This window comes from Monodelphis domestica, chromosome 5, assembly GCF_027887165.1.
Source record: "Monodelphis domestica isolate mMonDom1 chromosome 5, mMonDom1.pri, whole genome shotgun sequence".
Classification (NCBI taxonomy): domain Eukaryota; kingdom Metazoa; phylum Chordata; class Mammalia; order Didelphimorphia; family Didelphidae; genus Monodelphis; species Monodelphis domestica.
In genome coordinates, this window is record NC_077231.1 from 5,149,595 (window position 1) to 5,175,798 (window position 26,204).

Here is a 26,204-nt window from a genome sequence, read left to right on the forward strand (position 1 = left end):
GAGGCTCCACGCCGCCCCCAGTACTTAAGGGGGACTTTGAGGCGCCCTGGCTCGCTGGCTGGGAACCTCTTGGGCTCGCAGAGCGGCCAGCACAAAGCTAAAATGCCCGAGGAGGCCGCGGGCCATCCCGCAGCGGCGCCCCCTTACGTTTATCGTTCATGAACCTCCGGCAGAATTCTTGGAACGTCCCCCGGTAGCTCATGGTCCTCAGCGAGCGGTGGAACTGGTAGTAAGACACCACCAGGTCTTTGGGGTTGCGAGCCATGTAGATCACCTGCCAACAGGAGGACGGTCAGCAGGCTGCTCCCCAGCCCCCCGGAACCCTGGGGGAGGGGGCGCCGCTTACCTTGGAGTCCCCATTGTGGAGGTCTGAAGGCAGGAACCGGTAGGGGAGGTGGCTTTTGATGAGCCGAGGGGACGTGAGCTCCTGCAAGACAAGAAGGGCCACTCACAATCCTGTCTGATAGCTCCCGGCTTTTCCTCCGAGCCTGTTTGCTCATCTGTAAAATGGGTATAACCCAGCTTACAATGTTGGCAAAGAGCTTCCCTTGAACGCCTCTGTAAGGCGGGGAGTAGAAGCCACACAAACAATCCCCACGCCTCGAAGGGCTTTACAGAGATCTCCCTGGATCTTCACGACCCTGGACGGAAGGTGCTATTATTATCTCCATTTTATAGATGAGGAAACGGAGGCAGGCAGAGGTTAAGTTTCTTCATGGGTGTCATGCAGTTAGTGTCTAAGGTGGGTTTTGAACTCGGGGCTTCCTGCTCCCAAGCCCCACGGGCCGGTCACCCCCTGCTGTATTTGTCTTTTTAAGGGCCTGATTTCACCCCCTGACGGAATGGGACTTCCTTCACCGACTCTCATCTTGTTGGGGGGTCTTCGGGGCCTCGCACAGTGTTGGCACGCGATCAATGATGGGGCCACATTGAGCCCTTGCGTGTACCTCCCTTGGAAGCTCCCCTAGGGCGCTTGGGGACGTCGTGACATCACAGGCTTTCGGAATCGGGCGGGCCCTCAGGGGCCACCATGGCCGAGTCCTGACAAAGCCGGCCAAGCCCCTCTGGGCCAGCTCACGGCCTCTGGGAGCTTTTGTGCATTTTCCATTTCATGGTGTTGGACAAAGCGTTTCTATCGGAGCCCTAGTTTACATTTCATGGTACTTGGGGGGTTTGCCTGATGCCCTGGCGTCAGGGGCTGATGGGGAGGAGCAGGAGGATACCCAGCATTCATTGCGCTAATAGTAACAATCATCGTCATGACAAGTGCTACGTCTCCGCACTCCCATTTTACAGAGGAGAAAAGGGATGCTCAGGGCAGTCAGGTGGCTTCCCCAAGGTCGCCCAGCTAACAAGTGGTAGGGGCAGGAGGGGGCCCAGAGCCCCCCTGAGATTTGGCATCAAGCTGGCCCCAAGAGCAGCAGCATGGCGCAGTAGGTGGTCGCTGAATGTTTCTTTTTCTTTTTCAGCTCTCGCCTTCTCTCTCAGAATCAATACTAAGTATCCGTGCCAAGGCGGAAGAGCTGTAAGGGCTAGGCTTTGGGGGTGAAGTGACTTGCCCAGGGTCACACAGCTAGGAGGACTCAGATTTGAACCCAGGACCTCCCCTCTCCAGATCCAATTCTCTCCACCGTGCCACCCAGTTGCCCCTAAGGTTTCCTCCATCAAAGGGTCCCTCAGTTGAACTGAAGCCGACTATGCCTGAGATTTGGGTGCCGATGGAGGACAGACGGCCGGTCACCTTGATGATGTCCAGCCCTGGCTGAGGGTACTCCAAGACAGGAAGCTGTTCGTCGATGTTCATTAAGCCGATTTCGTCGGGGTCAGCTCCCTGACTCACCAGGTAGACCACTTCCTGGAGTAAGCCGGTGCCTGGAAAAGAAAAGGAAAGAGCCCCTGGTTGTGCCCGCCTTAGAGAGGCTCCGCAGTGCTTGGCAGATTCCAGGGATTGTAAGGGACACCCACCCAGGACGGAGCAGAGGACCCAACGCGGCTTCCAGCCCCGCTCGCTGCCCCCACGGCCGAGTCTAGAGCTCGCTCGGTCTCCTGTCTCTGCAGGGTCTCGAGCCTTCCCCCTCCCCTCCTGCCCTCCCCGTTTCCCCACGTGCTCCCGCATCACCATCATCCCCCCACTGGGGCTGACAATATCTTTGGCCCCAAGATGTTCAGGTTAGGGGATGAGCAGCTCAATGGAGCCCCCCCCAGTGCCAGTGCTTAGCACAATGCCTGGCCAGAAGGAGGCCCCCATAAAGGCTAGCTGCCTGGCTGGCTGGCTGCAGACGGCACTCACTGAGCACAAGGCTGCTTGAGGGTCCCAAGGGCCAGACAGGAAGGCAAAGCGCCTGGAGGGAGGGGCCCCGCGCTCACCCCTTCCCGCCTCCCTGATGGGCGCTCGTCCCTGCCCACCCTGGAAAGCTGGACTCGGCGACCAACAGCCTTCTCCCCCACATGCCACAGAACCCTTGGTTTGCCCCCCTTTCCGGGGCGCTTGTCGTGCTAGTTATCTGGCTTTGTCTTCTCCCCCTACTGCACCGTGAGCTCGATGAGTGCAAGGACCATCCCCAATCCAAACTCTGGATCTGCTCTAGAACTAAGCGGAGTGCTCTAGACACAGCACATGATTAGTGAGTCGTTTCTCAGATCCAACCTTAGCTTCGACCCTCTCTGGGATGGGCACAAAGCAAAGGTAGCTGAAGAGGTGACGTGGACAAGGAAAACAAAAGTCCCAGAGTTGGAGCCCGGGCCTAAATTCAGGCTTCTCCACTGTGTGACCTTCACTTCACTTCACTCTGGGCCTCAGTCCCCTCATCTCTAAAATGGGAGAATTGCATGAGGTGACCTCTGAGACCCCAGCCAACTCTTTTTTTTTAATTTTTAAAATAAAAACCCTCACCTTCCGTCTTGGAGTCAATACTGTGTATTGGCAGTCTAAGGCAGAAGAGTGGTAAGGGCTAGGCAATGGGGGTCAAGGGACTTGCCCAGGGTCACACCGCTGGGAAGTGTCTGAGGCCAGATTTGAACCTAGGACCTCCTGTCTCTAGGCCTGGCTCTCCATCCACTGAGCCACCCAGCTCTCCCCCCCCCCCTCTTAATTTATGATTGAAGCAAGCCAGAGTTCATCACAGAGGTGACAGAGAGACCATTTTTTTAAGCAAAGCTCTGAATGAGGAGTTGATTAAAGCTCCAGGAAACTGAGGTAAGAGGACACTTGAAGCTAGGAAAATAGTGTGGGCAAAGGCTCAAAGCGTTCCAGCCCCTCTAGTTTTTCTAGCGAGGCCCTGCCTGCCTGGTCTGTCACTCATCTACAAAAGAGCACCACCCAGAAATGTGGTTCTCCAAAAGGTCCTTCCCATGCGCTCTCTCTCTCTGGTACCTATTTTATTTTTAGCACTGACTTCCCCTCTCTCCTCCACAGGCTAATGAGCCAGCAGAATACTTTGGAACAGTAAAATTCTCTGATGGTCCTTAGCCACTGCATGTCATTCTCATGAAATATTAAGGCCAGAAAAAGCAAGGAGGGGCAGGAGACTCTTTTATTGCAAGGAAACACATGGCTGCAGCAATTCCTGTGTAGGCTCATGAGGAGACAAGACGCCCTGGGGGCCTTTCTCCCTGAGCCATGGCATCATGGGACTTCAGAGTTGGAGGAGACCATCAAAGTCATCCATTGGTCCAATGGTCCAAATCGTTGCTCCATACCAGGATCTCTGCTTTAACCTCCTCGTCTGGGCTCCTCATGAACCCAGGAGTGACTCCAGGGAGATCATTGGTTACCCGATGAGGCAGCCGACTCCTCAGGGCATGCCTGTAAGCATCATAACATTGCCTTCAGGTTATAGTTTTCTTCCTCCTCACATCCACTGGGCTCCCCTGAAACCTCACAGTGGAAGGATCAGACTAGCCCTTCATGCACTCAAGCCGGCAACGCTGTCCTCGCCCAAGTCTTCTCTTCTCCACGCAAAACCTTGGGTGTCAAGGCTTCCAGTGCCCTTATCATAAGTCTCTTTCCCTTGGATGCTCCCCCGGCTGTGGAGGCCCTTCTAAATTTGGCAGGAGTTGGGCTGGAGTATACTGCAGGGATCGTGTACACCCGGATGAGTCTCTGGGACCCATCCAATGGAGCATGCAGTCTCCCTGACTGCTTCTGGGGCCACATGTGCTCAACGCTAAAGGACTTGGTTCTTTGGGATGATTCAGCAATTCCTAGATTCCCATAATGCCTCAAATGAGGATTGACCGCTGGGCCAGGAAGTCATCCACTGGGCAGACTTTAAAGGGAAAGACAAGTTCTACTCCCACCCTCTTCTTCCTCTCTCCAGAGGATGGTATAGAACTCTTTCTCTCTCTCTTTCCTTCCCCCCTCTCTCCCTCTGTCTCTGTCTCTCATTCCCTTCTTCCCTCCTCTCTGGCTTTTCTCTCTCTTTGTCTCTGTCTGTCTCTGTCTATCTTATTGTGTGGAAGGGGGAGGGATTCCTCTCCCCTCTTCTCTGTGGGGTCTGTGCCCATCTCAGAGAGGCTCAGTGGTCACTTCCAAGCTCTGGCTGCTTTGCCTGCTCTGCATTTCTTGCCCCAAGCAGAGGGCACCAGACATCAAGTTTCCCTCTAGAAGGTGACCTTCTGGAGATGAGATTTGGCCCCCTCGATCAGTACCGGGTTGCTCAAAGAAGAGGATGAGTCCAGTCCCTGTCCTGGCTCTTCAGAAGGTGCAGAACTTGTGGAATTATTTGGCTAGTGTAGAACCAAGGCAAAGACAAATGCTTGCTCAGCAGTCCAGTAAATGGTCTAGGTTTGAATGGTTAAGTATCAATGCCCCGGAAAGCCTCATGGGAATTCTGGATTACTGGCCCTTGGTTTAAGTCTTTGACAGTGGCTGCCTGGGAGTCTGGTGCTCTAAGCATTAAGAAAGGAAACCATTGCCCCATCCCTAATCACACTGCACACTCCGTACCTTTCTTCTCCCTGTTGGGGAAGCCTTGACTTAAGCCAAACCTAAACTTGGTTCCAAGTAATTTTGCCCAGTAATTTGGCATGGGGATCTGAAGAGCATTTGCCTCCCACTCTGGGGCCAGGCTTCCCAAGGAACAAACTCAATCTGCATGCGCCTGGAGTGTCCCTGTAAGGGACAAGGTAAGCGTCCCAGCCCCAGTGTGGACACTGTGTTAAGCTCCCAGAAAGGAAGTGAGCTCTGTAAGTTTACTAGAATTGGGCATGAGGAAAGGGAATTAGACATTTCTAGAGTGTTTACCATGTTCCTGCCTCAGTACTAAGCAGTTCTTAGAGATAACTTATTTGAACTCTATTGCTATCTCCATTTTACCATTAAGGAAACTGAGGCAAAAGGAGGTTAACTTGCTGTTCCCTGTACAGGACATTCTGACATCCTCCTTCCTCCTCAGCCTGTCTTCCTTTCCTGGTGAAAACATCTAGCTCCTTTCAAGTCTTGGCTCAGTTCTACAGTTGTGTGAGCCTATTCCTGCCCAGCCCCCAGGTTTCTTTGTATGTACTTCATGGCTTCTTAGCTGTTTGCATATTGGTTCCATCTGGTAGATGGTAAGCTTTCGAGGGCAGGAATGATTCCCTTTTTGACTTTCCATTTCCAGCACAGCACCTGGCACATGGATCAAAGGTCAGATAGCAAGCAAGTGGCAAACTGGAACCATAGCTTAGATCAGTGATGGTGAACCTTTTAGACACTGAGTGCCATGCCCTACATGTACCCTCAGACTTACCCTAGACAGAGGAGGGAAAATAGAGGAGAGTAGCTCGAGCTCTCTGCTCAGGGGAGGGAGTAAGCACTTCCATTGGGATGCTGGGCAGAGGGGTGGGGAGGCATGATGGAGAGGAAGAGGGGAGCAGCTCCACCCAAGTCCCTCTGTCTTTCTAGTAACTAACTCTGGTGGGGGACAGCGCATGTGCCCATGAAGAGGTCTCTGCATGGCATCTTTGGCATGCATGCCATAGGTTCCTCATCATAGTCCTGGATAATTGACTTAGTCAGAAGGGATCTTGGAGGTTGGAGAGTCCACCCTTCTGGTTTAGCATGAAAGGAAACTGAAGCCCAGAGAGGTTAAGTAATTACCATGTTAAAACTTTAAGAGTCAAAAGAGTAGGACAATACTCTTCTACTCAAGTCTGGTAACTGCTCTCTGTGAAGCTCATGGTACATCCCAAGAACAGAATACTGCACAGCTAATACATACCAACACCGCACCCTCTGTGCTCACTGCCCTGTGCTGGGAGGTGGAAGAAGTAGGCGAAAGAGCTGATGAGATGGGGGCTCCTTCCCCATCCTGGAAGGGAGGAGCTGTCCGAACCCTGGCACCTCCCAGTCACTTCCCTGGCTACTGTTGCCTATGAACTAGGGAAGTATTGAGGGGGGCTCTGCTGTTAAGGAAGTGCTTTGGGATCTGGGGCAGAGTGCTTTGATTTATTCTCTGATTAATCATATTTTAATGCCTTCAGAAGAATAATTGCAAGCTGTACACTTATAGCAAGGCATTCTGCTCATTCACACAGATTTGGGGCATTGCTGAGTCTTCCTGATGAGACTAGAAACTGGAGCATTGAGTTCCAAAAATCTCCTTCAGGACAGGAACCCTTGCAGCTGGTGTCCTCTAGGCCTTAAGCCCTTTTAGCAGCAGCAGCATCCGTTGTCTCCACCCTTGTGGTCGCTGAGGCCATTCTCTATGACACCCATGATCCCAGTTTTCCCTCCTTCCTCCTCCATGATCAAGCTGTAGCAGTCACAGCCCTGGCCACATCATCCTCTCCATGTACCTAAAAGCACACTCAGATCTCCTTACTTCTAAAAAGCAAAGTCCGCATCTTGGATCCTTTTGGGCTTTCCAGATGCTAGTCCAACTTTCTCTTTGTTACTAAATTTCTTGAAAAAACATTGTCTACCAGATCAAGTCCCTGTCACTGCTATGGCCGGGGGCATGGGCGCCTGTGGGCTCAGGCAGACAAGAGAGTTCTTAATCAAACAAGGGGGACAGGGGACCCCAAAGGAGAAAACATGTCCTTTTAGAGATGTAAAATTGAAAAGCTTTTGCACCAGTGAAATAAATGCATCTGGATCTCATCATCCCTGAGATGCCTTATTCCTTCTCCCTTTCTCATTCCTTGAAAAAACACCAACACTTAGTGTCCACTTCTTTCCGAAGACCTCTGTCTGCAATCTGGTTCCTGACCTCATCACTCGACTGAAATTGCTCTTTCCAAAATGGCCAGCGATCAATCTAATCTGCACCAAAGCCTCACCCTCCTTGACCTCTCTGAAGCATTTGGCACTGTTGACCACCTGGTCCTAGAGATGCTGCTTCCTCCTTCTTGTATGATCCATCCTTGTGCAGATGAGGAGAGGGGCCTGGAAAGGGGCCTAGACAATGAGGGGCCCATCTTTAGAGCAGGCTTGCATGCTTGCAGTAGCCCTTTCTGGTGGATTACATGGGATGCATGCCATATTGTCTCCCTGGTCCCAATCCGCCACACAGAGGGTTGGTGAGCTGATGTCTGGCCATGAGTCATTAAGGGGCTGGTGCTGTGGAGCAATGCATCTTCTACTAGACTGAGGAGATTCATCGAATTGATTAGGCAGACCTCATCCAGACAGTGAGAGTGGGTAGCAGAGCCTGCTGGAAGATTTATTGTGGATTCATTCTGCACATACTTATTCAGTCTGTATTTAGAGATGTACATGTTGTCTCCTCGGATACTCTGTGACTGGAACTTGAGAGCTATATTTGTGTCACCAGTGCCTAGCACATAGAAGGCACTCAACAATACTAAATGTATTCTATTACTTATGTACACTAACCACCCCACCTGCTGCCACTTGACTGAAAGTGCTCTGAAGTCCTCCAAGGCCTCCTAATCTCCAGATTCAGTCCTCATCTTCCTTGACCTCTCTTCAGCCTTGAGACTCTTCCCTCCCCACCCCTGCCTTGGCCCTTCCTTGGCTTCAGAGACACCCCACTTTCTGGTATCTGCCCACTCCTCTATATCCTTTGCTAGCTTCTCATCCTCTTCCAGACCCCTTCAGGTGGGTGTCTCCCAAGAATCTGCCTTTGACCCTCTTCATTTCCTTCTCTAAACTCTCTCCTGTGGTAACCTTACCTGCTTCCACAAAATCAGTCATCACCTTAATGCAGGTGACTTGAAAATCTTTATCTCTAGTCCTGACTTCTTCTCTGAGCATTTCCAAAGCATTTTTTCCAAAAACTTTATGAGGTAGAGTCTACAAGTCTGATTATTCCTATTTTATAGGAGAAAAAATTGAATCCAATAGAATATAAGCTTTAAAAAAAACCCTTCTTCCCTTCTGTCTTAGAATCATACTAAATATCAATTCTAAAGAAAAGAGCAGAAAGGGCTATGCAGTTGGAGTTAAGTGACTTGCCTAAGGTCAACACAGCTAGGAAGTTTCTGGGGTCAGATTTGAACTCAGGACCTCTGATCTCCAGGCCTGACTCTGTCCACTTGAACCACCCTGCTTTCCCCAAAGAGATGTTTAATAAACATTAGTGGAATTGACTAAAGTTCTCACAGGTAAAGCGCTTCTCAGTCAGGGGTTCTGACCAGCCTGTCAATGTCCCACTCCTACCCATTACCACCTCCTCCGAGGTAATAATAACGAAATGCCAGCTTTGATGGAGTCCAGATCACAAATGCTCCAAGAAGTCAGCAAGGACTCAAAGACTGTCCCCCATGCTCCAAATTCATGGGGACAACACCATGTTCCACATGTGGCAGAAGAGCTATTTTAAATGTGAAAATAAAGAAAGCTCAGGAGGAAAAGGAGACGGAAACTTGGGCTATGGTGGAATGTTGGAGGGTGGATAAAAAGGGGAAAGCAGAGGAGGAGGATCCTTGAATATAAGAAAGGCCTTCTAAGAATTGACCTTTAAACTGAGAGGAAAAGGAAATTCGGGACTCCAAGAGGCAAGGATAAAAAAGAAATGCTGCACCAGGTTTAAGGAATAGCTTTGCAAAGGCAGGGAGGTGGGAAATGGAGTGGGAACAAGGAAGATAAGTGGGCCAGTTGGCTAAACTGAGCACAGGATGAAAATAACATGTAATATGCCTTCGAGGACCAGAAATAGCCTGGGAAGATTGTGAAAAGGTTTAAATGCCAAACAAAGAAGAGTTTAAATTTTTCTTCTAGAGATACCAGAGAACCCATGAAGCTTTGCAAGTGGGAAAGTGTCCTGATGAAACCTGTGCCTTGAGATTTGTCACTTTAACATGGCAGCAAAGTAGGTGCCCATTGATTAGGGAATACACAAAAGTGGTGAACGTGTTATAAGAAATAATGGACATGATAAATGGAAAAACTTACATGAACGGATGCCAAAGGAAACAGCCGGAGCCAGGAAACCAGCCTCCCCAATGACCAAGCTTGACCCCAATGAAGAGAAATGAGAAAGCTCCTCCCTGCATCTTTGGAGAGGGCGGGGCTGGGGATGTGGACCACGGCAACATCGTGGAGACTTTTGACATGGTGGTCAGCTTTTGAAAACTATCTTTTTTTCTTTGCCACAAGCAATGACTTTCGGGTAAGGGAAGGGTGAAAAGCTATATTGAGAAATGTGGGGGATATAAAAAGAAAACAATCAATACAAACCCATTTCCCAAAGGAATTTCCTTCTGTTAACAGTGGGAAAGATGGGTTGGAGAGGGGACGGATGAAGCCAAGAGATGAATAAGAAGGCTAGTGCAATAATCAGACAAGAGGGGATGAGGGCAGTGAGTAGAGAGAAAGGGCCATATGGGAGAGATGTTGTGAAAGCAGAATCAGAATGGACATAGTGATGGAGAGGAAAGGTTCAAGGTCAACTCCAGGGTGGGAGCCTAGAAGTATGATGGTGGCCTGAGCAGAAGGAAGGGAGGTTGGAGGAAGTTGGGGGTGGAACGATAACAAGCACAAGGAAGAGACCGACATGTGCAGGGTTCTTAGAGCAAAGCATCAAAGCTGAAAAGGATAAGGTGCTCAGGAAATGGAGAAAGCATGCCTTTTCTACTTCCTCAGTCGGGAGAGACGCTGGAGCCTGCTTCTGAGCCAGGGCAAAGTCATACAGCAAATGCAGCCCTTGTTCCCCCGGGTTCCTTAAATATCCCTATACCCTGGCTGCTTGCGAGCCCCGTAGAAGCATGTCAGATGCCACCTTTGGAAATCCAGGCTCAAGGTTGCCCCCTGAATCAACCTAGTGAAAAGTGAGCCATGCTGGGGAGTCAGGAAACCTGAGCTTCAGCTCCCGCTTGCTCCCCAAGTGACCTTGGACAGAGCTCTTCACTGAGCTTCCTCTCCTAGACAAGGAGCACACTGGATGAGATGATGGCCGAGGTCTGCTCCCATGATCCTCCTGGCCCTAGAAGTCCTCCCAACCCCAAGAGCCTACGATTTCATGACTTTCTCATTGTGCCAGACTCTCCACTCCCAGGAAGATCCAAGCAGCATGGGAATCCTCTGGGAGACAGCAAATGGAGAAACCCCAAAATAACTGAAGAGAACCCATAAGAAGCCCAGGGTGCCCATCACCTCTCCTTAATGGCCTGTTTCTAGGCAGGCACGTCGATAGCAGGCCTTCAGCCACTGAGAAGACATCAAGACAATGATAAATGAGATTAGCATCTCTGTGGAAGAGTGAAAGATCGACTCTTCGGCATGCCAGCCAGTGGTCAGGTCCAATCTCCACAGGCTGAGGACCCCTAACGCCCCTACCCCTGCGTTCTCACTTAGCCCTGCCTCCTTGGCCCCCTGCTCTTCCATTGTGTGCCATAAATCTGATGTTCCTTATTTCATTTTTGTCTTTGAATCCCCATTACTTAGCATAGTCCTCCAGCCTTGTAGGCCCTTAAATCAGAAATGGTTCCTGGATTGATTATAAGCACTGGGACCACGGGCAAACCGTATCGTTCTTCTCCTTAGTTTTCTCACCTATGAAATGGAGATATATTTTTCTCTTCGACCCTTCCCCTTGAGGTTATAAGGATCAAATGAGATCTCGTGTGTTAATGCTTGACGTACCTCAAGTCATTACACTGAGGCTCCCTGACACTGGGGCTCCCAGAAGGAGTCTCCTCCTAGGAAGGCCTAGCACTTTCCTAGAGAAGCCTGAGCTGATTGACTGGGGTCCCAGAACCACTGTAGGGCCTTTCCTTGGGAGCCCTGGAAAATGAGCTGAAAATACCTTCCCTTGCACCAGAGCCACTTCCTTCCTCTCCCTGCAGCCAAGGTTTTCAGTCTCTGTGTACTAAAAACTAAAGTAGGAGGGCAGCAGGGTGACTCGGTGGATGGAGAGTCAGGACTAGAGACAGGAGGTCCTGGGTTCAAATTGGGATTCAAACACCCTGGGCAAGTCACTTAATCCCCATTGCTTAGCCTTTACCACTCTTCTGCCTCGGAATCAATGCACACAGTATTGATTCTAAGATGAAAGGTAAGGGTTTAATTAAAAATAAACAATAAACGCCCACCAACAAGCAAACAAAGTAGCCCCAGAGCTACTACAGCTTCTTTGGCTTAGAATGGCTTGTCGGCCCACCAATCTGTCCTTTGATTTGATCCTAGCCTTGGAGCCCAGGCTAGCTAGAAGCCCCAGGACCACGTGCTTGACGTGCCATTGTCCACCTTTTCTCGAAGACCTCCTGAGGCAGCCCATTGAACTTCAGGACAACTCCGATTTGGAGGAAGTGCTCCCAATTCCCGAGACTAAACGTTCCGCTCTGAACCTTAAAGGATCAAAGATTTAGAGCTAGAAGAGAACTTAGTATTAATATAATCCAGCCTCCTCATTGTACAAATGAGGAGTTGGAGGGCCACGAGGGGAATGACTTGCCCCAGGGAGCAAGTAGCAGAGACTGGATTTGAACTTAAATCCTGGTACTTCGTGTCAATACTTCCCTGCCTCCATTTGGTTATGTTTCTTCCCCCCAAAGTCAATGAGAATAAGATTCTTGTACGACTCCTGCCTGGAACGCCACTCCTCTCATTTTTACTTATCCAGATCTCACCCACTCCTTTTCAGGTCTCAGCTCATATACCAAATGGGCCATGAAGTCATCCCAGAATGCTGAAAGTCCTCTCCTTCTTCAGGGAACCCCTACAGTCAGAGCCAAAGGCCCTTTGCACGGTGCTCATTATCTCCATCAAATTCCATATTATCATTTGCCCCTTAAGCCCATTCCTCCTCCACCCTTCCCCATTTCTGGGATGACACCATCAGCCTTCCAGTAACTCAAGGTCTAAATTTTGGAATCATCCCCACCTCATCATTCTCCCTCCTCCCCATATCTAAGCTGTGCTCCATCTTGCTGAGCCCAGCGTCTCTCACATCCAATGCCTTCTGATCACTCCCAGGGCCACCATTCTACTTCAGTTCCAACAACCCTCACCCGAATTACTTCAACAGGCTCCTGATTGGCCATCCTGCCTCCCCTCTCCAATCTTCCCTTCCCATGGCTGATGAACTGATATCCCCAAAGCCCGAGCCCCCATAAAGACATTTCAGCCACTCCCTATTGCCTTTAGGATCCTCTCTTTGGCATTTAAAGCCCTTCACTGTCTAGAGCTAGCCTTTCCTTCCGGGCTGATTTCACAGAACTCATGAATTCCCAGCACTTGAGAGCTGGAGACAGATACACCTCCAACCAGAGACCCTCTGCTCTAGACCATATAAAAAAGGGATTCCGTTTACAAAGTATTTCCTCCCAAGATCCTAGTAGGGTAGGTAATGTGGGTGCAGTGGGCTCTGTCTTATCGATGAGGAAACTGAGGCTTCTAGAAGCAAGAAGAGCCTTTCCAACTAGGAAAATGTCAAACCCAGAACTCCGAGTGAGGCTTGTGGGGCTGAGGCTAAATTCCCTCTAGCACCCACCCACTACCAAGACACGTGGCGAGGACTGTCTATCTGGGATCTCACTGCTGCTTACTCTGTTGGCATGACGGTTAGACCCAAGAAACTCTGCATTTTCTCTTCAACTAGACTTGGCGATTGCCTAGATGGGCTCCCACATCCTTCCCAGCTCTGGAGGTCTAGAGCCAGTGATTCCAGGAATCACATCCGCCCAGCAGGCACAGGTGGGGGAAATGTGAGCCACGGCTACGAGAAGTCTACCAGGCCAATCTGGCTGGTTTCCCCAGCAGGAGCCATCTGAAGCCTCCTGGGTGTTCAAGCTGCAGCTGCTGCACAGATACCGAAGTGATTTTTAAAATATCTTTCTTTTTTTAACCCCCCTTACCGTCTGCCTCAGAACTGACACAAGTAGAGGTTCCAAAGCAGAAGGACGAGAGCTAAGCAATGGGACTTAAGCGACTTGCCCGACATCACACATCAGTCTGAGGCCAGATTTGAACCCAGGACTGGCCTGGCCCTCTATCCACAGAGCCACCGAGCTGCCCCAAAATATATTTCAGCTTCCTTCAAAGGAATTTCTCCTCCCATCCCAAATTCCAGTGACTCCCTAGGATCACATACAGATGTCTTTCCGGTCCTCTCTCCTCCCTGCACTTCTTAGAATTTCTGGTTTCCTCCAAGACTTCACTCCAAGGCAGCTCCCCAATTCTAGTGTCCCCCCCATAGCCCATCTGTGTGTTGCTCTACATAGGGCTAGACGTGCATTCACATAGCTGGTCTCCCCCAGGAAGAGTGTAAGCTCTCTGAGGGCAGGAGCTGCTTCAGTGCCCATCCACCTGGTTGGACTTGGTGTCCTCCGGGGGCCTTCCAGCTTTGAGATGGGGAGGTTCTGGCCCCGGCTGTGCCACTCCTCTTCTTGGCTAGGCTGGACAGCCGAGGGTGTCAAATCTGCCCAGCTGCTGTGTTCCGTGGAGCCAGGCCGCCCCTGAACGTAGGCGCACTATACCACGCCCCTCTGGGAGTCAAACACTGACGCTGTCGCTGGCCCTAGAGACACAAGGGCGGAAAGGGTAGGGCGCCGCCGCACAGAGGTCCACAAAAGATAGACACGAGCACAGAGGTGTTACCAGTTGGGAGGGCGGCAGCCGCGGGAGCCACCGGGAAAGGCTTCCTTCCTTCCGCGGAGCCTGAGCTGCATTTGGAAGGGATCCTGAAGTGGACGCCGGGCAGGGGAGGCAGTGGGTACAAAAGCTCGGAAAGGGGAGACGAAGAGCCGAGAATGAGGGACAGGTGAGCCAGCCGGGCCGGGGCTCCATATAACAGGCCGCGAAGGGTGGTCTGGCCTAGGCTGGAAAGAGAAGCTGTCCCCGAGGTGGCAAGAGGAAGAACTAGAATTTGAAATAAGGCCTCTCACTGGAAGGCAGGAGAGCGTCTGGATGGCCGCCGGAACCTGCTGAGGCCTGCTCAGGACCCGTCTGGGCCGCGTCTCCCCTGCCTGCACATCCTCCTCGCTGGCTGGGTCCACCTCGGATTTCTGGAGCTCCATCGGCCCTAATGGATTCGTGGTCTCCCAGGCTCCACGTGGGCTCAGCAGGAAGACGGGAGCCCCTGATGGTTGCAGAGGGAGTAAGCTCAGAGGAAAGGCTGGAGCTGGGGCAGGTGGCCAAGCAGGAGGGCGCCTCCTCCACCCGCCTCACCCCCTCAAGGGGGCTTGACTTTCATAATTGCAACTCTGCAGATGCGAGGCAGTCTAATTGCCACAGCAAATCCAATTTGATGTTGAGAGAAGGCTGGGTTTAAAAATAGAAGCACAGGAGGGCGGCCGTGCTTAGAGCCACCTTGCTGGGTAGGTAAGAGGAGCCAAGCGTGCTTCAGTCAGATGGTGCTGATGTGGGGGAGCAGCCTTGCAGAGGCCACGAAGGCCAAGAAATCGATGGCTGCCCACTGGGGGCAGGGAAGATGGCGGCGGCTGCAGTACAAGGAGAAGCCAGCCAGATTCCAGGGAAGGAGACATTTGTCTAACTCAGAACAGAAAGCAGGGGAGCCCATCGGAATTCTGTGCTCAGAAGGAAGTCGTAAGATCATGTGGTCAGTGGTGGGCTGCTAGCAGCTCCTGAGTGCTCATGGATGGAGCTCTGGACCTGGAGTCAGGACAAGAGTTCAAATCCAGCCTCAGACATTGACTGACTGAGCCACTTCCCTCGTGTCTGTCCTGCTTTCCTCGTAGTTACTGTGAAGGCTTGTAAAGGCCGCACAGCACCGTGTAAGGGCTAGCTGCTGTTATTAAACGGGGCTTCGAGAGCTTCTAAAGCACTTTGATCACAGTGCTCCGGCCCACTTGGATGCTTTGGGATCCTGTGCATTTGGTTTATGCTTTGAAGGCTCGGTTCTAAGGAAGATTCCACAGGCCTCAGCAGACTTTCCAGGGGGCTACAAAGGCAAGAACCCAGGATGTACCGGAAGGGGCTGTTGGGGTCAATTCATCGAACATCCTCATTTTACAGATCAGGAAACTGAGAGCCTTCGAGGCTCGCTGATTGGGCCAGTGTCCAAGCTCTTGGCTGAGGAGGGGAGAGGGGAGCCTCGGGAGATCTGAAGAGGGATGAGAAGGCTTGGAAGAGCCACTGTGGAGAGGGGCATGATGGGGGAGATGTGGTAGGGTTGCCTAGAGGCAGGGAGCGGCCACTGAGGTAGGTAACAAAACTGTAGTGGACCCAGCCAGGACAATGGCAAAGGTTTCTCCTTCCTTGTTGTGAAGGTAATGAATGCTGGGAGTGATCCAAGGCTGAGACTTGGCTAGGGGTAATCAGGGTTATGATTAGGGGGCAGGATCTCAAGAGAGGAGGACAAAGTAGAGATGAACTGGTTCACCAATGGGTCAAGAGCTATACGGTTAATGGGAGGTAATCCTAGAAGAAAACGGAGAAAGGTCTCTTGCAGAAAGTGGGATTTGATCCTCACAACACTTTATTATCCCCATTTTACAGAGGAGAAAAATGAGGCAGTCAGAGGTTAAGTGACTTGCCTAGGGTCACACAGCTAGTATGTATCTGATGCCACTATTGAATAGAGTCCTCATGATGTGCCTTGGCTGACCTCAATGGATATAGAAGTGGTTGTCAATCCTTGCTATATAGTTGTTTCAGTCATGTCTGACTCTTCATTTGGGGGTTTTCTTGGCCAAGATGCTGGAGGAGTCCTTCTCCAACTCATTTTAGAGATGATAAAACTGAGGACAACAGGGTGAAGTGACTTGCCCAGGGTCATCCAGATAGGAAGTGTCTGGGGCCAGATTGGAACTCAGGAAGATTCATCTTCCTGATTCCCCACTCTGTGCCACCTACAAATTAAAAGCTGAGCCAGATGGGGAAGAGGTTAGTTAGCTCTGGGAAGGATCCCAGAGCTTAACTAGGCTCTTAGAGCTGGGGAGGCCCTTGGAAAGGAAACAATCATTTATGAAGTACCTACTGTGTACCAGTTACTGTGCTAAGCACTTTACAAATTTATTGTATTTGATCTTCACAACAGCGCTGAGATGTAGGTATTATTAAAGGGAAGAAAAAGCATTTACAGAGCACCTACTATGTGCCAGACACCAGGCCAAGTGTTTTACAAGGATTATCTCATTTGCTCCCCACAACAACCCTGCCTGAACCGACATTTGAACTCAGGACTTTCTGCCTCCAAACCCAGTGCTCTATCCACTGCACCACCTGGCTTTCTCAGAACATAGAATACGAAAACCATGTGGGACTGTAGAGATCATCTAACCCTCTTCCTCTTGCAAATGAAGAAACAGAAGCTCAGGGCGACTGAGGCTCGACTGACTTCATATGGATAATTAAATGGCAGAAGCAAGATGGAAACCCAGCAGTTTTTCTACCACCACTGATAAGCTGATTGCTTTGGGGACACATAGACCTCAGTGGAAAACATTCTCAAATGTGTATTATATGCTCACTCTGGGCAAGGCCTTGGGCACTGCATATCATAGATAACTAAGATATGGAACCCTCCATTTGCTCTTCTACGAAATACAATGGCATTTGACTTCATTCAACTCAAATACATCTTATTTGATTCAACAAGCATTTATTAAATACCTACTGTAGGGTGCAGCTGGGTGGCTCAGTGGATGGAGATCCAGGCCTAGAGATGGGAGGTCCTAGGTTCAAATTTGGCCTCAGACACTTCCCAGCTGTGTGACCCTGGGCAAGTCACTTGACCCCCATTGCCTAGCCCTCGCCACTTTTCTGCCTTTGAACCAATGCACAGTATTGACTCCAAGATGGAAGGTGAGGGTAAAAAATTACCTACTGAATACAGGGGTCTTCTTGTTCATTGACTAGTCAATCCTGCCTATCCACAATTTATGTGCTTATGAACCAGGTAATATGATACTAGAAAGGAAAGGCTGTTTTATGTGACTGTTTTACCCATGATGCCTTGTAGAGTCCTTCTCAACACCGTACATTTCTCAGAGCTTTAAGATTTACAAAGGGCTTTCCCCCACAATAGCCTTGGGAGGTAGGTCATCTTAGTATTACTCTTCTTGACATATAGGAGCAAATGTAAGCTCACCAAGTAAGGAGACTAGCCCAAGGTCACTCAACTAGAAATGGCAGAAGCAGGATTGAGATGAAAGTCCCTCTTGGCTCCAAGTCAATGATCCTCCTACTAGTCTATGGTGACTTGTTAGGACCAATGGGGGCTCCTTAGACCTGAGGTGAAGCAGGCTTGAAAAGCAGGTAGCTCTCAACAGAGTCTGAGCAACCCAGTCTCTTTCATCATGATTTTTCCACCCTTACCCTCCCCTTCAGTTGGATTGCATCGTGTCTAGTCCCTTGAACCCAGCCTAGAAAATTAATTGACACTCCTTTGAGTGATTTCTCTAGGTCCTTTTCCTTCTCACCAAGCATATCCTGGAGATTTGTTAAATTTCAAGTGTGGGCATCTATTCCTGGTGAATTGACAAATGCTATGAACTGGTTTGACTTGCCGTTTTGTTGATTATCTAGACTTAATAAAGTCTATTATACTTGACTTTAAGTCTATTATAATAATGCAGATTAAACTTTAAAGGGCATCATGCCTTTCAGAGAACCTGGTTTCTTGCTCCCTACATGGACTGACCTCCATAAAGGATCCCAGCTTGGACCACGGGAGGGTCACTCTCTCCTTCCAGCGACCTGCCACAGTAAAGAGGATTTTGGTTTTGGAGCCGTGGGTTTCAGGTCTCCTCTGACACTCCTTGGCTCTGTGACTCTGAGGAGGTCATTTAACTCCATTTGCCTTCAGTTTCCTCATCTATAAAATGAGGAAAATAATCCTCACGCTCTCTACTTCCTGAGCTTGTTGTGGGAAAAGCGCTCGGTCAATATTTTAGCTCCAGAAAAAAAGAGTTTCCTTCTTCTCCTGCCTATCTGCTTCTCAGCCAGGCTCCCCTTCCCATCAATATCACCAGTGAACTTCCTGGCTAGACTCTCCCTAGACCTCAGGATGCTCTGGCCTACCTCCCAACCAGTACCAGGGACAGAGCCGTGGATGGTGGATTGTCTAAATAGTCTTCTCCTCCCAAAGGATGATGGGTTTGCCAAAGACGTGACCTTCAAGAAACCCCACAAATGCCAACTTTCAAGTTGGAAGGAAGATTTTCCTGTGGGAAATGCCCAAAGCAGACTGCATGCCCCTTCCCCAGTAGCTTCTGGTCTCCTCTCCTTTTCTAACAGTCATTCCACACAACTTAGGGAATGCAAATGTTTCAGAACTGGAAAGATGGAGTTTTAGCCCCAAATCAGTAAACGCTCCAAAGCTACATCTAAGTGTTTCAACTCGCTCCCATCTCCAATCTGTTCTTCATATGCTAGAATAATCTGACTAAAGTGTGCATTCATGTGTAATGGACTTCTCCATTAGTGGCAACACAGTGATCCTGAACAACTCAGAGGGATCTACAAGAAAAAACACTCTGAATGAAAACAGTCAGAGGGAAAACTGTGGGAGTAGAAACACAGAAGAAAAACGACTGCTTGATTACATGGGTAGAAGGGAAATGGTTGGGGATGTAGACTCTAAATGAACATCCTAATGCAAACACCAACAACATGGAAGTGGGTTCTGATCAAGGACACAAGCAATACCCAATGAAATTGCAAGTCAACTGCAGGAAGGGTGGGTGGAGGGGAGGGAAGGAAATGATGTGATTCTTGTAACCAAGGAATAATGTTCTAAGTTGACTAAATAAATTAATTCAAAAAATTAAAAAAAAATTTAATTACATAGGCATTCATGACCCTTCACAATCTCTCATGATTCACTTCTCCGACCTTCTCATAACATTTCATTCATGCAATCTATGTTCAATCAAGATAGAGTACTTACTGTTCTGCATCCTTTGTACCCACTCCTGCCTCTGAGCCTCAGTTTGTACTCGATACACAGAGTGTGCTTCATTCCACTGCCATTCCTTTCAAGTCCAACTTAAATACCATCTCTTACAGGAAGCTTTCTTAGATCCACCAGAGAAGCCATCAACTTCCTCATTAGATCTCTCCTGAGCTTTTGTTTTGCTAGTCTTTTATCTACTTCTCTATCAAGAAGAATCTGATTGGATTTTAATTCTGAAGACCTGGTTTATGTCCTTTATGTCCGGCACTTTGCCGCCTCTGTGACTTTTGCTCTCTGGGCTTCAACTGAATCGCTTGTGAAACCAAAAACACAAACATAAGTGACCATTATTTTATTCTTTAGACTTGCCCAGTTTGGACATTCTTGATAAATGACCCAAGAATAGTAAGTCAGTTTTCAGAAAACAAAATCAAAGCTAGCAATAGTTACATGAAAAAAAGCTCTAAATCACCACTGAATAGAGAAATGAAAATTAAGACAACTCTGAAGTACCGCCATACACCCATCAAATTGGCTGACCGGACATAAAACAAAATGACAAATGCTAGAGAGGAGGTGAATAAACAGATACACTAATGCACTCTTGGAGGAGTTGTGAACTAGTCCAAATATTCTGGGAAAAAGTTGGAACTATACCCAGAGAGCTATAAAACTGTGCAGGTCCTTTGACCCAACACCACCACTCCTAAGACTATAATCCAAAGAGATTTTTAAAGGACCTATCTGTACAAAAACAGCAGCTTTTTCTGGTGGCAAAGAGTTGGATCCTGACCCCATCGATTGGGTAATGAGTGAATAAGTCGAGGTATACGGTTGTGATGGAATACTATTGTTCTTAAGAAACAACAAGGCTAGTGGTTCAAGATGAAAGCTGGGAAGATTTATAAGAACTGATGTGAAGTGAAATAAGCAGAACCAGAAGAACACTACATGGTAACAGCAATATTTTAAGGGTGATTAAATGTGAAAGACTTAGCTGCTCTGATTAAGACAATGATCCAAGACAAATCCAAAGGCTCCATAATGAAAAATACTTTCCACCTTCAGAAAGAAAACTAATAAACTCTGAATGTAAGTTGGAGCATACTTTTATTTTTTTCTTTATTTTTCTTGGGGCTTTTTGTATGTGTTTTGTTTCATAACATGGCTAATATGGAAATGCGTTTTGTATGACTTCACATAAATAATTGATACCAAATTTCTTGCCTTTTCAAGAAGTAGGATGGTGGGAGAGAGGGAGAAAATTTGGAATTGAAAAATTTTTTAAAGACTTGTTTAAAAACATTTTACATGTAGTGAGAAATACTTAATAAAATTAATAAAAATATATAACATTTGAAAAGCAAAGAGTCAGTCCATTTCAGTGGGTTCCTGAATTTGGATGGGAAAATGACATCTTTGTTTTCACTGAGCTCTAACTGAAATTGGTCATTCTCTTCCAGTATTTAAAAACATTGTCCTGGGAGTGGAAGAAAGAATTTGGAACTCAAAATTTTGGGAGATTAATGTTAAAATTGTTATTACATCTAACTAGAGAAAAAGAAAATATATTAAATTTTTAAAAGAAAAAATCCTAAGAAACTTCTCCAAAGGAATCATGAACAGAATAGGGTTTAAAACACTTGAACTGGAGTAACAGCCCTCCCCAACCCATTGGGTAGGCCCTCCTCTCCCCACAGGATTTTCAGGAGGACATCACCAAGAGACAAGATAAGGAGACTTGGATAGGGGATTATCTGTGTCACTGAAGTGAGTCTCCCACATGGATGAGAACACAGAAACACTGAAGAATCAAAAGTAGTTGATATCCAAAATACCCAAATCTCTGAGGAACCTAACTATGTTTAACTTTCTTGGAAGGTGATGAAGACCTGGGTGGGAAGGGTGGGGGAACCCAATAACTTTTTTTTAAATCCACTAATCTGAAAAAAAACATGAGACTTATGTGCCATCCCATTATAGAGTACAGATGAATTGTGCATTCTCTAGATCTGCTCTGTAGGAAGGACACAGAACCTTGGTCCTTGGAGATCACCAAAGAGAATCTTGAAAAAGGGGTAGACTAAAAAATCCTCCAAAAGTAGAATTGTCTGGAGCAATTTAGGGTAGGAGCAAAGAGTCCAGCACAAGACCCCTTAGACCTCCCCAAACTTTTTATTCATTCATTTGGCATTAAACATCTATTGTGTGCAGAGCCCTGGAGACCTAGAGGCTGGGGAAGATGCAAAGTTTAGAAGACACAGGTTCTATGTACTTGGTGGAGCTAGCCTAGGTATAATGAGAGGATAGGACTCCCACCTAATAACTCTAATGCACTTCTTATCCAGAAAAACATATTAAACAGAGACAAATCCAATACCAGGTGAATGGGGGTGGGTGGGGGAAATTCACAGAGCACTTCTAGGCATAATGTTGCCTTTAACCTACCTGAAGACAAAAAAAGCAGCTCTGCTGATCTCCTGGGATTCTTGCCAGCTCTGTTATTCTCATGATGTATGTCCTTTCTCCCCAATTACATTATAAGCCCCTCGAGGGCACAAACTAGATCTTATATTTCAGAGAAACATACAGTCTGATTGGAGAGCATAGAACCCATCCCTCTCATTTTACAGGAAAAGAAATTGAGATTCAAAGAAAAGACTTTCCTGGTGTCATAGCTAATTAGTGACAAAGAACATCCTAGAACCCAAGTCTTTTCCTATTATGTCTCCCTGGTTTTTTTTTTTCTCTTCTATTCCCCAGAATACAATTCACACATAGTAAGCACTTCCAATATAGTGGTTGATGAAGATGGGTGATTCTATCATATTTCTAACTAGACCATTTCCTCTGAAGGCTCCCAAAGCTGTTTACAGACAAGCAGCTTTACCCTCTCTGGTATGGTTGGAGGTCAAGTAGAAACAGAGGTTAAATTAGTTGCCCAAGGTCACACAGTAAATCAGGGATAGAACTGGGTCCTTTGATTCTGAGAAGGGCTGGGGTCATCACACCTCCCTCTTTACAAGTCCCTGGAAAACACCAGTTGATGAGAGTCCTGGACTTATCCAGGTAGCTTTAATTGATATAGAGTTCTGAAATTACTGAACCACACAAGGCATAAGTAGTATATCCTGGCCAATTTTTAACCTGCCAGGTTGAACCTTTCTGTTAATAAAATGAAGAGTGTTAGAAAAAGAAGAGACACTAGAGATGATCTAATCCAACATCTTAATTTTAGTGGCTATATGGGCCCAGAGATGTGTAGTGACTCACCTGAAGTCACACAGCAAGGGAACAGCAAAAACATGACTAAAACCCAGCTCTCCTGACTTCCAACCCAGCACTCATAGAATGTTGTCGCTGGAAAAGAACCTGCAAAGGGTCAGTCCCCTCATTTTAGAGAACTGGGGTTTTGTTGCACAGGATAGCCAAGCCACATTCAGAGTGTCTGCCCAACCCTGCCTGGGTCCAACTGGATTTGTGCTTTGGGAAGGACTGGCCTCAAGTGCCAGAAAGCCATTTCTGTTGAATCCTGGTCTGGGAGAGAGGAAAGTCAAGTCTGGAATATAGCTATTCCAAGACTTGCAACCTCAGCATCTCTCCCCTGTGCCCACAACTCAGAAACCTGGGGCCTGCCAGGATCTTGGGTCATCAGAGGCATCTGTTAAATGTATGCCTCCTCCCCCCCATCCCAAATTTTGCACATGCCTACACACATATATATACACACGCACACCAATCCTTCCCACCAACATCCTGGACAAAAGAAGAACCTGTGCTCTGAAGTCAAAACCGAGATTCAAATCCTGGCAATGGCTCTTGGTTTCTCTGTGGCCTTAGGCAGCCCCTTACCCTCTCTGGGCCTCAGTACCCCAGGCCCTTTTCAGAACAAGGAATTGAACTAGCTGGTCCCTAAGATTCCTTTCAATTTTAAAGCCATGACCCCACATCTCCAGGATCCAGGAACCAAGCTTGTCTTCCACCTGCTGCCTGCCCCACCCGACCCCAGCCTCCCCAACCTTCCCCCACTCCCTCTGGCCCCACCCCAGGCAGGTCCTCCTACAGTCCCATCCTCCCTGTCCGAAAAAGGACCTGGGGAAAGGGTGGGGGGACCCCCCTGGACACAGATGTCCCCACAGAGGCTGGATGAGGGAAGGAATGAGGCTCCCACCTGACTTGGGGTAGGTCACGATCCAGACGTCGCTGTCCCTCACGGGGAAATTGGCGATCTCCTCCATCTTCCCCCTGCAGAAGGGCGGCAGCCGGACCCCGTGGTGCTCAAAGTATTTGCTCTCGAACTCGCCTGGGGTGCTCGGGGTCTCCGCCTCGCTCTCCGCCATCCTGCTCCCCTATCTCCTTCCCGGTTGCCGCTCCTGCAGCTTCAGCTGGAAGGATGGAGCTGGCCTGGCCCCTGGCCCTTAACCCCGGATTCTCCTCTCTCCTCCTGGTGCTGCGACGATAGAAAGCAGGGAGGATGCCGCTGTCCTTGGTCCTTCTGATCTGGTCCCTCGTCCTCCTCGCTCCCAGAAGGCCAGCCTCTGCCTCCTGCAGATGGATGGAGGGGAAGATGCTGCACTGATCCAGAGGAAGTCGCTGTCCTTGGTCCTGGGTCCCTGGCCCCAGGTCTTCCTCGTGCCTCCGCCGCCGCCTCCTGCGGCTGCCTGAAACCCTGACAGGATGCTCAGCTGGTCCCCAGGCCCCCTCCCTCCCACCCTCCCCCGTGCGTCCTCCCCCAGCGAAGTCTGGCCGCTCCGGGGGACAGACGGACCGATGTGGAGAGGGACTGAGCTCGCTGGCCAGAGGCCCCGCCTCTGGAGATGCGGGGGCGGAGGAGGAAGGAAGGTTCACCCGACTGGCCGGGTTTTCCCCCCACGACACTCACACACACAGTACCGCGCCCCAGAGAGGAGCCCGCACCCGCAGCACCAGGGCTCGGGAGAAGGTGACGTAATGCACCGATGGCTCCTCCTCTCTTCCTCCTCCGCCCGGTCCTCGGAGCCACCCTATCCCTGAGCCCCGCCTCCCCTTAACCCTGCACCTGCCACCCTAGCCTGGATCCTAGAATAGCAGGGATTCGAGCCTGATGAAACCTTAGACGTCCCTTGGTCCAAACCAAAGAGTGGGAAGGTGGTGGGCCCAAATCACACAGGGGCTGGAGATGCTCTTAGCCGCCACAGGTGAGAAGAGCATTCCCATCAGTCTTCTCTTTCTCTCCTGGATCAGGACCAGGGGTCAGGAGCTGTAGTGCTGAGCCCCACTTCCATGCAGAGTTCTGGGCTGTAGAACCTGCAGGTTCCAGAAGATGCCCTCACATCCTCCTGGAGCTTCGCGTCTGTCAAGGCAGACTTCCCTCAATTTCTGGCAACACAACAGCAAAGTCAAGAGTCTGACACAGATTGTAAGGGTTAGGAAGGATCTTGAAAAGGAGAAAATACTGTTTTGAGGGCCCTTGGAACCTACACTTACAACTGAGAGAGCCCATGCGACTAGGGTAGCACAGAGAAGATGGATCTTATATTGTGGAATGTCATGATTGTCAAAGATGCCCCCATAGAAAGTCAGAGGTGGCCTTGGGCCCTGGAACAGGAATCTTAGAACTGAGAGGGTCTTTAATCATGGAATGTACAAAGAACAATTGAGCTAGGAAAGAGCTTAGAATAGGGAATGGCAGATAGGAGCAACCTTAAAATGCAGAGAGCCAGGACTAAGAAGTTCCCTAGAACAGAGAATGTAAGAAGCAGAAAGCGTGAGTGGATAAAACATTGAGTTTGAAGATAGAAGCGCTGGGAAATGTTCGTGTCTGTAACATGGGATGCTCTAATCCAAGTCCAAATTAAGGAGAGATTCTCAGGTCCTGTTTTGCAGATGACAGTGACATAACTTTATCGAGATTGGGAATGCTTCCAAAATCTATGGCCACTCAAAAGAATTCAGTTCCACAAACTATGTATATAAACCAAGTGATGGTCTAGAAAATGCAGTGCAGTTGTAGAGACAGATTGACCCATCAGTAGATATATTTTGAAAGGATCCAGAACAGAGAAAGAAACTAGGCTAGTTTAAATTTGGTAAATTTTACTTTCAATGATTCCAAGCTGTTTCAAGCCATTTGCATCATAAATGAGTCTATCATTCACTAGAAATGTGAACAACACTACAGGTTGAACCAAGTCACAGAAGTCAGAGCTAGAAAGGATCCCAGAATCTACCAGGTCCAGCCTGTACCAAACTAGGCATCCCCTCTGTAACATCTGTATCCAGTGACCATTTATCTGCTGTTTGAAACCCTTAATGCCAAAGCAAGGGTAGCCAGATGGTGTCATAGTGCACAGCATAGTGCATACTAGGTCTGGAGTCAGGAAGACTCATCTTCCTGAGTTCAAATCTGGCCTCAGATATGTCCTAGCTGTGTCACTCTTGGCAAGTCACTAAACTCTTCCTTAGTTTCCTCATTTCTAAAATGAACTGGAGAAGGAAATGGCCAATCACTCCATTATCTTTGCCAAGAAAACCCCAAATGGTGTCACAAAAAGTAGAAAATGACTGACTAGCACAAAATGCTAAAGCAAACTGTACATGATGGGAAACTATGTTTTCATGCATGTGCATTTCCTGTTCTTCATTATAGATATAAATATTTGTCTTTGTAGTTGACATTTGCCTACTTCAGAATAACAAAAAATAAGAATTGCATTTTTACAAAGATCTTTATTTTTTTTTAAACCTTCACCTTCCATTTTGGAATCAATGGTGTGTACTGGTTCCAAGGCAGAAGAGTGGTAAGGGCTAGGCAATAGGGGTTAAGTGACTTGCCTAGGGTCACACAGCTGGGAAGTGTCTGAGGCCAGACTTGAACCCAGGACTTCCCATCTCTAGGCCTGGCTCTCAATCCACTGAGCTACCCAGCAGCTTCCCCTCAACAAAGACCTTTAGTTCAGGAGTACTCAATACTTTCCAAGGAAA

At 48.6% G+C, this 26,204-nt stretch overlaps 1 protein-coding gene across 1 annotated transcript in view; it reads right to left on the reverse strand.

Annotated features, from left to right (window-relative positions):
- Window positions 1-24,210, reverse strand: part of SULT4A1 (sulfotransferase family 4A member 1) — a 32,903-nt gene extending 8,693 nt beyond the window's left edge. Inside the window, exons 1-5 of the mRNA XM_001362515.3 lie at window positions 24,124-24,210; window positions 23,413-23,786; window positions 1,742-1,872; window positions 347-427; window positions 148-274 (exon numbers count right to left, since the gene is read on the reverse strand). Of these exons, the coding sequence (XP_001362552.1) occupies window positions 148-274; window positions 347-427; window positions 1,742-1,872; window positions 23,413-23,581 (508 nt within the window). The 5' untranslated portion in view covers window positions 23,582-23,786; window positions 24,124-24,210. The remainder of the gene's footprint in view (window positions 1-147; window positions 275-346; window positions 428-1,741; window positions 1,873-23,412; window positions 23,787-24,123) is intronic.
- Window positions 24,211-26,204: the final 1,994 nt, after the last annotated feature.